At 31.5% G+C, this 13217-nt stretch overlaps 1 protein-coding gene across 1 annotated transcript; it reads right to left on the bottom strand.

Annotated features, from left to right (window-relative positions):
* LOC129885223 (cysteine-rich receptor-like protein kinase 2) lies at nucleotides 1-4553 on the bottom strand. The gene is made up of 8 exons (XM_055959424.1): nucleotides 4451-4553; nucleotides 3281-4041; nucleotides 3071-3184; nucleotides 1832-1971; nucleotides 1462-1672; nucleotides 1035-1269; nucleotides 781-931; nucleotides 1-683 (listed from the first exon to the last, which is right to left on the bottom strand). The coding sequence occupies exons 2-8, from the start codon at nucleotides 4026-4028 to the stop codon at nucleotides 348-350; spliced, it is 1935 nt and encodes a 644-aa protein (XP_055815399.1). The 5' UTR covers nucleotides 4029-4041; nucleotides 4451-4553; the 3' UTR covers nucleotides 1-347.
* Nucleotides 4554-13217: the final 8664 nt, after the last annotated feature.

The raw sequence follows: 13217 nt of genomic DNA, 5'->3' as shown, positions 1-13217 counted from the left end.
ACATCACAAATACTGTACAACACAAACTTCAAGAACATACAGAGAACATCCTTGCAATCCAAGGGGACTAGCTAGACTAAGATCCACATTGGATCCCAAACTGTATAAAACACATGGTGTCATTTACTTTCTCATCTTTCTCTTATTAACTAGGCAGATGATTCGCTCACAGTTTTATAAAGACAAAATACAAAAAGAATTCAACCCCCCCCACCACCCTCTTGTACTTTCAAAGTTGAGGTGTCTAGATGTGCATACTCAAAGTTGGAGTGTTTAGTTGCTAGTTGAGGCCAATTTAATTTGTCTATCTTTAATCTATGCTTTAATTTCAGGGCGCTGGAATATCATCATCTGGGGTAAAAAGAACTGTAAGATAACATGGCAATCGTAGCAGATTCGCATTGTATAAGCGAGTACTCCTCCCAAGGGTCATGAAGTGTCATGGTTTTGTCATCCACGAATGGCGGCTTAGTAGGAGGAGGCAACTCTTCGTCTTTCTTGACGAACATTTGTAATGCCTTAGACATGGATGGCCGTAACGTTGGGATCTCTTGAGTGCACAGAAGTCCCACATGTAACACTCTCGCAACCTCATTTTTCACATTGATTGTTTTGCAGTTATGCAACATGAGATTCGGATCGAACAGTTCCTTCACTATCCCGCGTTGAAAGTGCTCCCACACCTGTTAATGTAATCGAATAAAGTTAAGATCAAAGAGCAAAAATGTTTTCCCAGATTTAACATTTGGTTCAAAAAAGAAATGATTGATTAGAAATTACATCGGAAACTAAGCTGACAGTATATTCGGCGTTTTTTCTCTTGTTATTTTGTCTTCCAGTAACAATCTCTAGTAGAAGAACTCCAAAGCCATAGACATCTGCTTTTTCTGTTAGCTGACCGTGCACTAAGTATTCTGGAGCCATATATCCTCTGCATAAAAAGGGCAAATCATCCATTATTGGACCATATTAGTTTTCATGTTTTTGTGTACTTTACGTGAAAAAAGTAGAAGAAGAGATGAAGAAATACTAACAATGTACCAGCAATGGCAGTGCTTATGTGACTTCTGTCTTCTTGGAATGACCTGGCCAATCCAAAATCAGCAATCTTTGCACGGAGCCTCGAGTCCAACAGGATGTTGCTAGCTTTTATGTCTCTGTGAATTATTCGTGTCTTTGAGTTCTCGTGAAGGTATACCAATCCTTCTGCTGTACCTATAATTATCTCAAATCTCTTCTCCCAGTTTAGAGCTTTACCTTTGATAGGGTCTGTCAAATTTTAAGGTTATTATCATATGGCTGATAAGGACATTGTGCTGGTTATGTGAAAATACACCATTTCGTTAGTGCAATGATGGCATGAGTTTAGCTTAAATAAAATAGTGAGAGTTCATATAGCTGATCCCTAACTTGTTTGGGACTAAAAAGTAGGTGGTGCTGTAGTAAAGTCCGGTTACTTACCAAATATGAAGCGATCAAGACTCTGATTAGGGAGTAACTCGTATACAAGAAGGCTTTCCGGTCCTGAGCAGCTGCATCCCAATAACCTTGTCAAGTTTTTGTGCTGGATGCTACTGATTATGTTAACCTCGTTATAAAAATCTGCAGCTCTGTGTTTGTTGTTGAAGAACAGTCTTTTGATGGCGATCTCTCTCCCATCTGCCAAAACACCCTGCAACAAATTGTGCCTCAGACTCCCTTTTCTTCTTTCAATAATATCTTGATATGTACTTTGTACAACTTTTATCAGCAATTTCCTTTATTTAATTGCCAACACTTGTAGTATTACATTGCTGTTAACATAATCACACTACATTCAGCCATTACATACCTTATAAACCGTGGCAAATCCACCTTGCCCGATCTTGTTGGCCTCATCAAATGATCTCGTGGCTTTGTCAAGTGTCGAATACTTGAAGTTCACGTGGTTTTGAAGAAGGATCTTCACTAATTTCTCAACATCATTTGCACCTAACAGGTTCAAATTTCCCAGGGTGTTAGAGACTTACAGGGGGTCAAATGTTACTAAACTGTATTGAAAACAAATGATGAAACACCAACAATAAATTCTGAAATAAAAGATAGAACCAGAACAGAAAATAAAAATAGTGTTTGGTAAAATTATGTAAGAACAAGAAACCGAGCCCACTGAATGCACATTGTGTCTTTAAGGAAATTATTCCCTTCAATGTACCAAAGGTTTTAGAATCTTTCCTCCCAGGATAGAACGATTTACTCACCAGAATAGCGGTACAACAAATTATGGTGACTGCGAACTACTTGATGGTTGTATATCACACGAGTTTTAGGAAGTGCAGAAAGAAGAAGAAGATGTTATTTCAGAAATTTCGTATATAACATTTTGAGGATTAACAGATATATATAGACTATTTGCACCTTTTAAGAAAAGGCACCTGTTAGGAAAATGCTTGACTGTTGAGAAAAAGCTTTGCAACTTTTCGGACAAGGTTGCAACCTTTCAAAAATCCGTTGAAAAAATGGAGAGAAATATTTTTTAAATTAATCCGGGAAAGAAACGGGTCGCGGGTCAGGATTTTTTCACTTAATTAATTAAATAAATAAATAATATTAATTAATTAAAATTTAAAGCCGAGCCGAGCGACGACGACGGCGCGAGGGTAGACCCCCTTCTTGACCCTTTAGCAACATGAAGAAGTGTTTCCACTTTTAAGTAGAAGACTTTTCTTTTCCACCACCTATTTGAGACCAAAACTTATTTAATAAAGCAAGAAAGCAGATCATTTTTCTCTCCACTTCTTTTTCCCTTAATTTTCCATTCAAAGTATCAATTAAACCCAACATCAAATCCCAACATTGGTTGGGGAATAGACTGGTGGTATACTTATATGAACTTGAGCAATCCTTCCTCATGAACTAGCTTTAGGGTTTGAGTTTGGTCCAAGTGCCATGTAAAAGCACGAGTAGGCCATGACACTTCAAGTTATTTCACTACAGTTGTGTGCGAATCGTAAGATATATACTCAGCAATATGTACCTCATTGATAGCCTAATGACTTTTATGACTAATTTTTGGCACAAAAGTCTTTACCTTTTCTCTTCTTCTGGATTAGTTTGCTCTTCCAGACACCAAAACCAACGAAAGCACCTGCTCCCAAAACGACAACGGAACTAACCACAACAATGACAATGACTACAACTTTTCCTGCAATATGGTAAAAAAGAGACCATTTATCAGCAAAATTACATGTTCATTCGATAAATAACAGGCAAACCAGGATGAAAAAAGAGCAAAAAGTACCCCTTGATGACGAGCCTCCACTGGTAGAAATAGGAAAATTGGTATCGGAATACCTCATGAAACATCCGGTGTACAGAGCTCTACCTTCTGACCAAGGTAAGCATCCCAACATGGATGCAGATGCATTTTGTAAACACGCTGCACAAGAATTTGCACTCAGCGTCTTCCAGCAATCAGCGAGAACATAAGCTGTATCATTGGAAGGCCTGTGCATTGACACTTGGGCACGCGCATAGCCATTATTACTCGGTGCATTTGCAGCTGCTTGTTGAACGGCTAGCCTAGCATTCTGTTGGAACAATGAACCCTTTGTCGTCCTGTTTCCGCATACTCGCCTGTCCTCTGGACCTAAATACTGGTCATAGAAACTGTAATTTTCCGCTCTCATAAAGCAGCCATCAAGATAAATTCGCCCTCCATTATTAGGGAAGCACTCGGGAAGAAGGTTCCGCGCTTCAGAGAAGCATAAGACACAGTCAATTAATGAAAGATCACCATAGCATTGGCTAAGTCCATAATTAGCATCTGGTCCATTGCCAGTAACTCCTACTCCATATCCTCTACTTCTCACTTGTTCACTTAAAGTTTCCATCGTACCAACAAAATTTGGGGTGGAAACCGTCGTTCTGTTTCCACATATGAGCTGGATTATCTGGGATCTTGGTTCAGCCACTGATGTATCTGTTAGAAGTAGGATCAACATGATAACAAAGTGACTACATAACACAGAAGGTGTTGCTCCCTCCATTTTTCCAGGTGAGCTGTACAACATAGAAAACAATGTAAGAAAAATAAGAGAGATTTTATTTGGATAATTATTTTGCACTCAAAACAAATATATAGCCTGTTTAGCGAACTTTTTTTTTTTTTTAAAAAAGAAGTGTTTATTTTATAAAAATAAAGTATTTGGCCCAGCTTTTGAAAATAGAGTATTTCCATAGAAGCAGCAGAATTTATTTTCAAAATATAAAAAAGAGAGCTTTTCACCAAAATATTTTTTTTAAAAGAAAAATACAATCACTTTTTGAAAGTTTGGCCAAACACTAATTTTTATTTAAAATTTATTAATCAAATACAAATACTTTTCAAAATATGCTAATTTTAGAAACTTAATCAAACGACTTAATAATTAGTGAAAACAGAATAAGAAGAAGAAAAAAAGAAACTCACAAAGTCCTTCTGAGCACTAATCGGTCTGAAGTTCGCCAGATTTTTTAATCGAAAAATAGAGAGATCATCAGCTGCTGTCAAATGTATAGAAATAGAGAGGAAGAGGGGGAAAATGAAAGGGAAATTTTTATAATTGACAAAGATCAGTGGTTTCCCAATCTTGCGTCAGTATGACGTTATTTATATTAAAGCCGATTAAATTTGAATTTCATAGTGGGGTACAATATTTTTTTGACAAAGTGATTTTATCACTTCGTCATAATTCTCTTTTATTTTCTGTGTAATTAAATAAATTTCATAATATTAAGAGTAAATTATATTATTTTTCTATTTTTTTAAAATTATAAAAATCCTTTAAAATATATTAATTCGAATATATCATTAGACTTTCGAAATACATCAGCAGACATTTAATTGCATAGGTTAGGAATGTATTCGAGAAGGAAGAGATGTATTAGAGAGGAAATAGAGATTTATCAGAGGGGATAGGATCTGGATATATAAGAGAGAGATGTATCAGCGAGAGATGAGTGATGTATCCGAGAGAATTTTTGAATTTTTTTTGAATGGTAGAAAATTTTGAAGATTATGATAAAATAAAATGTGTATTTACGTAATTTTTTCTATTTTTTGTACTCTATCAATTTTAATTTATTTATCCTATTTTTTTTTTTTATTCCGCCAACTCTTTATTATATATCTATAATTTAAGATCATAATATTTTTTTAAATTTTTTTTGTATCAAATTAAAATCTTATATATATATATATATATATATATATATATATATATATATATAAAAGAGGATCCTAGGACCGATAATATGACGCATTGTAAGGACAGAATGAATATTTATCTTTTTTTCCTATATTTTTTTCATTTAAAATTTTAAAATCAATTGTTTATTTTAATAAACTTCATGAATGCTTAGATAGGTTAATTAGCTTAGATCGGTTAATTAAACCCGAACAGACGCTTTCTTTGTCCAACTAAATGCCCAAACCTTTACTTTAGCCTTTTCCTTTCTACCGTGAACAGTCACATTTGTTCCATTCATCAGGACTTCTTGTCCAACATATATACAGGCCATGTTTTATGCCCAGTGATGCCGTCATCAAGCAACATTAGCAGCAACAGGGCGTCTTCTCCAGAGCCCCGTGATGCCGTCATCATCATTATCGATGGCATTGTTATCACTTGTAGTCAATGCGAGCAGTGGCGGAACCAAAATTTTCAATAAGAGTTCAAAATTTTAAAAAATAAACACACGAACTAATTGAAGGGGGTTCAACATCTATTATTTATATATAAAAAATTATTTTAACTATATATAAATAGTATAATTTTTCGCCGAAGGAAGTTGGGATGAACCCCTAGCCACCATGTGGCTCCGCCCGTGAATGCGGGTCCTTATTTTACTATCCATGTAAATCCCCAAAGCTTTGTCTCCATTCCTCTTCGTCTTCCAACGCCGCGAAGGTAATTTTTCTTGAATTTCGTGATTTATTTATCTTTTTATGATCATGTTTGGTTCAGCATCGTTATCTTGAATAGTTCTTATTTTGTGAATTGTGATAAGGTTATCTATTCTCATGTCTGATTAACAAGGAGTTGTGTTTGGTTGATCATGGATTTCGAATACTTGGATGAAAACAAAAACTAAATCATTGCTTGCAAGTTAATCTTTCGACTTCCACTTTCAACATTTCAACTTTTCTAATTGTCTGAGAGAAAAAAACAAAATCATACAATTTTTTTCCCCGGAAAAGATGTAACTTGCACTTATTTGAAATTCCTAACAGTTTAATAGCAAGATCAAATACAAAATTTTATGATCACCATTATTATATTGGGTTTAAAGATGTAAAAAGCCAGATAATTCAACAGAACCTACTAAACAAGTTGTAATTGTACTAATCCAAGAAACAAAAACTATATAGACATACCAAGGTTTAATAGTAATACAGGGGAAGTTTACGACTGTACGAAACCCAATATTATGCTTATATATAAAACAACAAGTGAACAGATCAAATCTAGAACAAGAGGGAGGAAAGGGGTGGGGGTTAAGAAATGGCGTGGTAATGACATGGGGAGTGTGAAGAAGAAAACTAGACGTGTATACTGTATAGCAATGGGGAATTTTTCTGTGAGTCTTCAGGAATGTGTGCTTTTGTATATCTATATTATATAATGCAATTCATGAATGGCAAGCTTAATGAGAAGATAGAGTTATAGAATGAGAAATTAGGTGTCAATTGGAACGACGCTCCTTCGGGACCGGGACTTTGCTTTGTTTGGTCTTTCAACTTTACGTCTTTCATTTTGATTTACATGCGAAGGGTTAAAAATGGTATTTGAGTTGGGTTAGGGGTCGTTTTGTAGAAAAATAATAATAATTATTTAGTATTATAAATTACAATAATTGATAATTTAAATATTAAAAGATACACAAAAATTATGGTAAAAGAAAAAGTTAATAAATCTCAAAATCTGAATATGAGACGGAGGACGTAGTTAATATATTCTATCAAATATATATATATATAACAATAATATCACTTATGTACTAATATTACGATTTGTGACCGCGCGAAGCACAAGCTGCTTCACTAGTTAAATAATAAATTAAAACAGAGCAGAGTAATTATTTTTGGGTCATAGAAGTGACACAAGAGGAAAAAATTTGTTGTGTTGAATTTTTCAAACGAAAGACTTAAAACAGTACTAAAATGAAAGACTTTAAAAGATATTTGTGGGGCAGCTTTCGTAATCTACTTTACTTACTGCCCAAACCAAAATAATAAAGAAGAGAAGAAAAAAGGTACTTCTCTGTTTCAATTTACACATTTGACATGAAATTTTAAAATAAAATTAATATGATCTGATAAAGTGGTTAGAGATGGAGATATCTCACTCAATGGCGGAGTCAAAATTTTCATTAAAAGGGTTTAAAATCTGAAAAATACATATACAGACTAGTCAAAGGAAATTCGACATTTATTATATATACATAAAAAATTATTTTAACTATATATAAATAATATACTTTTCTGCCAAAGAGGGTTCGACTGAACTCCTGAACTAAAGGTGGCTCCGCCACTGATCTCACTTATTAGACATTGACAGAGCTAGAATTTTTCCTTTAAGAGTTAAAAATATGAAAAAAGATAGATAATTTTCCGTAGAATGAAACTCGGATGAACCACTCAACCCTGCCTACCTCTGCCTTTGCACTTAGGCAACAAAGAAGTGGAAGCAACAAAAGCAAAAAAGAAGACACCTATTAATGCGTCTGACAAAGTAAAATCATATGATAGTGTCAACAGCTTCAACAAGATGCAATAAGTCCAAAAAGAAATGATGGATTTTTTCAACTTTCCATTAAAGAAAATCATTTTTCCTAATTTTTTAAGAAACTTGTTTTTCGTAGATAATTTTTTTCCAAATTGACCAATCATGTTTTTCCTGATACTAGTTCTAAACACGTGCTTTGCACGTGTACTTCATACTTTTAATAAAGTCACAAATGACTAATTTGAGCACAAATAAAACTACAAATTAAAGAAGTCTAATAGGGAGAAAATACAAAAAAAAAATAGAGAAGAAAAAAATACAACGTACACATTCTTTTGAGGACTGTAATCATAACAATATTGATGAAAAAAAAATATAGAATATGTATAGAATTTTTCAAGTTCTTATTGACTCCTCCTCCCATATAGCCTTCTTCATTGAGTCACACTAATGCATGAATCAAATAGTACAATAATGATATAAGCACTTCACTACTTTCACTATAAAATGAAAAGGATAACCTTGGGTAAGGGTCATGTGAAACAAAAAAAATGGATTTATATAGATAAAAATAAAGGAAGACCAAAAAATATCTTAAAATTTTAAATTAAATATTTGGAGGTTATAAATATAAAAATTATGAACGTTATAGATAAAAAGAGTAACAATTGAATAGGCAGTTAAGTATGACTTATAATAATAATAGTAATAGTGATAATAATAATAATAGTAATAGTAATAGTAATAGTAATAGTAGTAGTAGTAATAATAATAATAATAATAATAATAATAATAGTAATAGTAGTAGTAAATGAAAAGGTATAGATTTCATAATACAAAAACATAAAATAACAATTGTATAACACATGACATACGGATATTTTTTGAAAAAGAATTTTAATGTGAATATTGGATAGTTTAGTTTTAAATAATGAATATTGCATTTATTATCTATTGAATTTCAAGATTTAATAATATTATAACATATTATTTGGGGTTATGAATTTGAAAAGATATAAGATATAATAAAGATTATTAAAAATAAGAGTTATGAAGATGATAATATGTGAGTTAAAGACACAAGATTAATGAATATTATTAGAATATAAGTTATGAAAATGAAGAGGTGTAGTTATGGAGTTGATTTTAAATGAAAAAGTAATTTTTTAAAATAATTTTGAGAAAATAAATTAATAGGTAAGGGGTATTTTCGTAATCCATCTTTTGACTTAGATTTTTTCCACTTTTAATAATATACTAGTTTAGTGTACGTGGTTTGCACGTGTATATCGCGCTAATTTATAAAAAAAGATATAACTTGAACAAATTATTACGTGTATAACTCATATCATTGAGTACATAATTTTGAAAAAATCGTAACCTTATTCTTACCCTTTGAAGGTAGAGAAATTGTAACTTTAGAATACCTTTTAGGGTAGTGATTTACCATAATTTGGAACTTGGACTGGACAAAAGTGGTTAATTTGAAGATTACTTGGAATCCTTGTTTTAAGAAAAAAAATTATATTATATTATAATAAATTCACTTAAACATTAACTCTCTTTTCCATATATTTTTTTAGGAGTCTTTTTCTAATTCTTCTTTTCATTTAGTTTAGGAGTCTACCTTAATTCTACTATCACTTATTATCATATATTTTAGGACTCTTATTATTTTTTTTCCCGATATTTTAGGAGTCAATATTATAAAGATAATCAAATAGTAATTTAATAAAAATTAATTAATTTAGAAGTGTCCCATAAACTTAGGAATTCAAGTGAGTAGAAAACTTTTTCCTAATGTTTTGGAATTTTTTGTCCATATATTTTCTTGGGCCTTTTTTTGGTCGATTATTTTGGAACGCCTAATTTCTTAGGCTTTTTTTGGCAATATATATAGGGCAAAATTACACCTAGTGGTCATTTGGCCGAAATTATTATTAAAAAAATAGTCATTCTCTGTATAGGTATGTATAGTCAGTATATATTTCATGAATAATCAAGTTATATTCAGTTTTTGAGTGTATCAAAATGTATATTCAGTGTATAACTCATGTATAAGTAATATATATTATATAGTCAGTGTATAGTCACTATATATTTCCTATGATTTTGACTATTTTTTATGCAAATAAAAAATGGCTATATTTACTGTAAACTAATTAATTTATTATCTATATTTGAAATTGTCCCATATTATATTTTACTGGACGTTATTTTTTTTTTTTGTGTGTGTGTGTTTTTTTTTACCTTGTTTGCCTTTTTTTTGGGACGTTGTTGACTATTTTTTTTTGCCTATTTTTGTGGACCTTTTTTGAAAATGATTTTTGCTTATTATTTTGAAAGTTTTTTTACTATATTTTTTTAAAAAATCAAGTCTATTTTAGTTAGAAAAAGATTCTTCAAAATTTAAGCATAATAAGAAAATTTTCTCTATTTAATTTTTATTATATTTGTTATAATCAATATTTAATATCATTAAAATAATGGTATAATAATTGAAGAAAAATGGTGAAAAGATGATTTTGTTTAAAGAGAAGTCTTTTAATGAAGGTAAAAAGTTCAATCAACATTTTAAGGATCTTCGTACTCTTAATATAGTATAGATGATGATACGATATGATATGATTTTAAACTTGCAACAAACTGCTCGATCATGAGTTGAACTTAAATGGAATAGTGAGAATTCATATAGTCAACCTCAACTTGTTTGGAATCGAAAGATAGTTGTTGTTGTTCTACCTAACAGCTCGATCACGACGAAGTCTACTTCAAGAATTTAATCTTCTTCACTTATGCCCTAACCAAAATAATAAAGAGGAGAAGAAAAAAAGATACTTCTCTGTTTCAATTTGCGCATGGTTTGATTTGACATAAAATTTTAAAATTAATATAATCTGATAAAGTGGTTAGAGATGGAGATATCTCACTTATTAGGCATTGGCAGAGCTAGAATTTTCACATAAGAGTTTAAAATATGAAAAAGTAAATACATAAAGGTACGTAATATTTTCCATCGAAAGAAACTCAGATGAACTACTAGGGAAGCACTGGGGAAAAAGGGTCCGCGCTTCAGAGAAGCATAAGACACAGTCGGGTAATGAAAGATCACCATAGCATTGGCCAAGTCCATATGTAGCAACTGGTCCAGTGCCAGTAAATGATACTCCATATCCTCTAGTTCTCAGTTGTTCACTTATAGTTTCCATTCCACCAACAAAATTTGGGATGGTTCCCGGCGTTCTGGTTCCACATATGAGCTGGATTATCTGGGATCTTGGTTCAGCCACTGATGTATCTGGTAGAAGTAGGATCAACATGATAACAAAGTGACTACATAACGCTGAAGTAGTTGCTCTCTCCATTTTCCCAGATGAGCTGTACAACATAGAAAACAATGTAAGAGAAACAACAAAGGTCATGTCTGTTCGCATTTAATGAATATCTGAGTCTTAATCCTTCAGATTTTAATCATTTAGATCTCAATCGATAAGTACGTTTGTTCTTTTATTTTATTACAACTTAATGAGTTTGAATACATCTAAATATCAAGACTTATTATCATTAAGTTGTTAAGAATTTCTTCAAGGATACATCAGCACTACTCCATCCACTTTCAAGATCTCAATCGTTAATTAATTGTGTTTGTTCTTTTATTTTGTCATCGTTTAACGAGTCTGAGTAAATCTAAATAATTAAGACTTATAACAAAATTCTTATAATATCAAGATGTTATTAAAATAGCCAAATTCATAAGGTAATTAAGACTATTGTTAGTTTAAGCATACAACTAATAATTCGTAGTAAGTTTAGGTTTAGGTGTTTAACCAAATTTCAAATAAAAGGTATAATACATAAATATTATTTATGATCTTTAACTTGGCTTTAGCTGACAATTATGACCTCTAACTTTACTAGTACATAAGTATGCACTTTTAACCATCCAAAACTTGAGCAAAGAGACACATCCATCCTTCATGGCATCCTACGTGGCAAAATTGTGTCCTAAGTGGCAGCCAATGTGTATTATACCACATATGACATGTGTATCTACTCGTTCAATTTTATACAAGTTTAACAGTCTACTTGAGGGCATCCGGAGGGTATATATGCTTGTTGAAGTCAAGTTAAAAGTCATATTTATATATTATGTCCAAATAAAAAAGAAAGCGGCATAATGCATAAATATGACCATTAACTTGACTTCAATTGACAACTATGACCTCTAACTCTACCAGTGCACAAGTAGACACTTTAACTATCCAAAACTTAAGAAAATAGACACATTCGTGTTACATGGCATCCTACGTGACAATTTTGTGTCCTATGTGGTGTCCTACGTGTATTGTGCCATGTAGGATATATGTGTCTACTTGTTCAATTTTATACAAGTTTAAGTGTCTACTTATATAAATGATGTCAAATTTAAGGCCATATTTATGTATTATGCCTAAAAAAAAATGCTCACTTTTGTTAAACTTAAAGCACCAAAACCACTCAAATAAACCTATTACCAAAGATAACAAACCACATTTTTTTTTCTCTTCAAAATTTATTGATCAAATACAGATAATTTTAGAAATTTAATCAAACAACTTAATAATTAGTGAAAACAGAATAAGAAGGAAAAAAATGTAACACTCACAAATTCTTTCTGAGCTACTAAACGGTCTGAGTTCGCCGGAATTTGAGTCGTAAAAAGAGAGATCGCCGGTGCAAATTGATCAGCTGCTGTCAAAATTGTACTGGTTTTGTTAATGGGATCGTTTTGTGGGAGAAATCCTTTTTATAATATTTTTGGTTTCCCAATCTGGTGTAGTATTGAAATTCGATTAAATTTAAATTTGCGACAAAATGTTTTGGGACAAAACATCTTGTTATAAAGATGACTTGATACATAATAAAACTTCATCCTGAAACTTTTAGTTAAAGATAAAAAAGTGTTTAATACTTTGCCGCAATTTTTTATTCTCTCGTTTTAAAAAGGATGTCTTTTTTAATTTTTTGGCAACTCATTAATTCAAATTTTTCATGTAACATTGTTAAGACCACAAAATTAAAATGTATTTTGATACATTTCACATATTTTTAATTTACGATTATAGTTTAATTTTTTTTAATAGTTTTTAAAATTTTTGTATCAAGTAAAAATTAAATAATAGAGTAAAGATGGAGCAACTAATTTTTTTTGGGTGATAGAAGTCAACAAGAGGAAAGAATTTGTTGTGTTGAATTTTTCAAACGAAAGACTTAAAACAGTATTAAAATGAAAGACTTTAATCTACTTTACTTACTGCCCTAACCAAAACAATAAAGAGGAGATGAAAAAAAAAAAAGATATTTCATAGTTTGATTTGACATAAAATTTTATAATTAATATAATTTGATAAAGTGGTTAGAGATGGAGCTATCTCACTTATTAGGCATTAGTAGAGCTAGAATTTTCACTTAAAGAGTTTAAAATATGAA

The sequence above is a fragment of the Solanum dulcamara genome, chromosome 4 (genome assembly GCF_947179165.1).
Source record: "Solanum dulcamara chromosome 4, daSolDulc1.2, whole genome shotgun sequence".
Taxonomy (NCBI): Eukaryota; Viridiplantae; Streptophyta; class Magnoliopsida; order Solanales; family Solanaceae; genus Solanum; species Solanum dulcamara.
Note: the sequence above shows the minus strand (reverse complement) of the source record. Positions and strands in the feature narration are given on the sequence as shown.

What these genes read in the sequence shown, in the direction of transcription:
- LOC129885223 (XM_055959424.1), bottom strand. Translation starts at nt 4,028, where the DNA reads ATGGAGGGAGCAACACCTTCTGTGTTATGTAGTCACTTTGTTATCATG. An exon ending in TGGAGGCTCGTCATCAAGGG is followed by an intron (nt 3,185 to 3,280) that starts GTACTTTTTGCT and finishes ACCATATTGCAG; the next exon opens with GAAAAGTTGTAGTCATTGTC. An exon ending in GATTTGCCACGGTTTATAAG is followed by an intron (nt 1,673 to 1,831) that starts GTATGTAATGGC and finishes AATTTGTTGCAG; the next exon opens with GGTGTTTTGGCAGATGGGAG.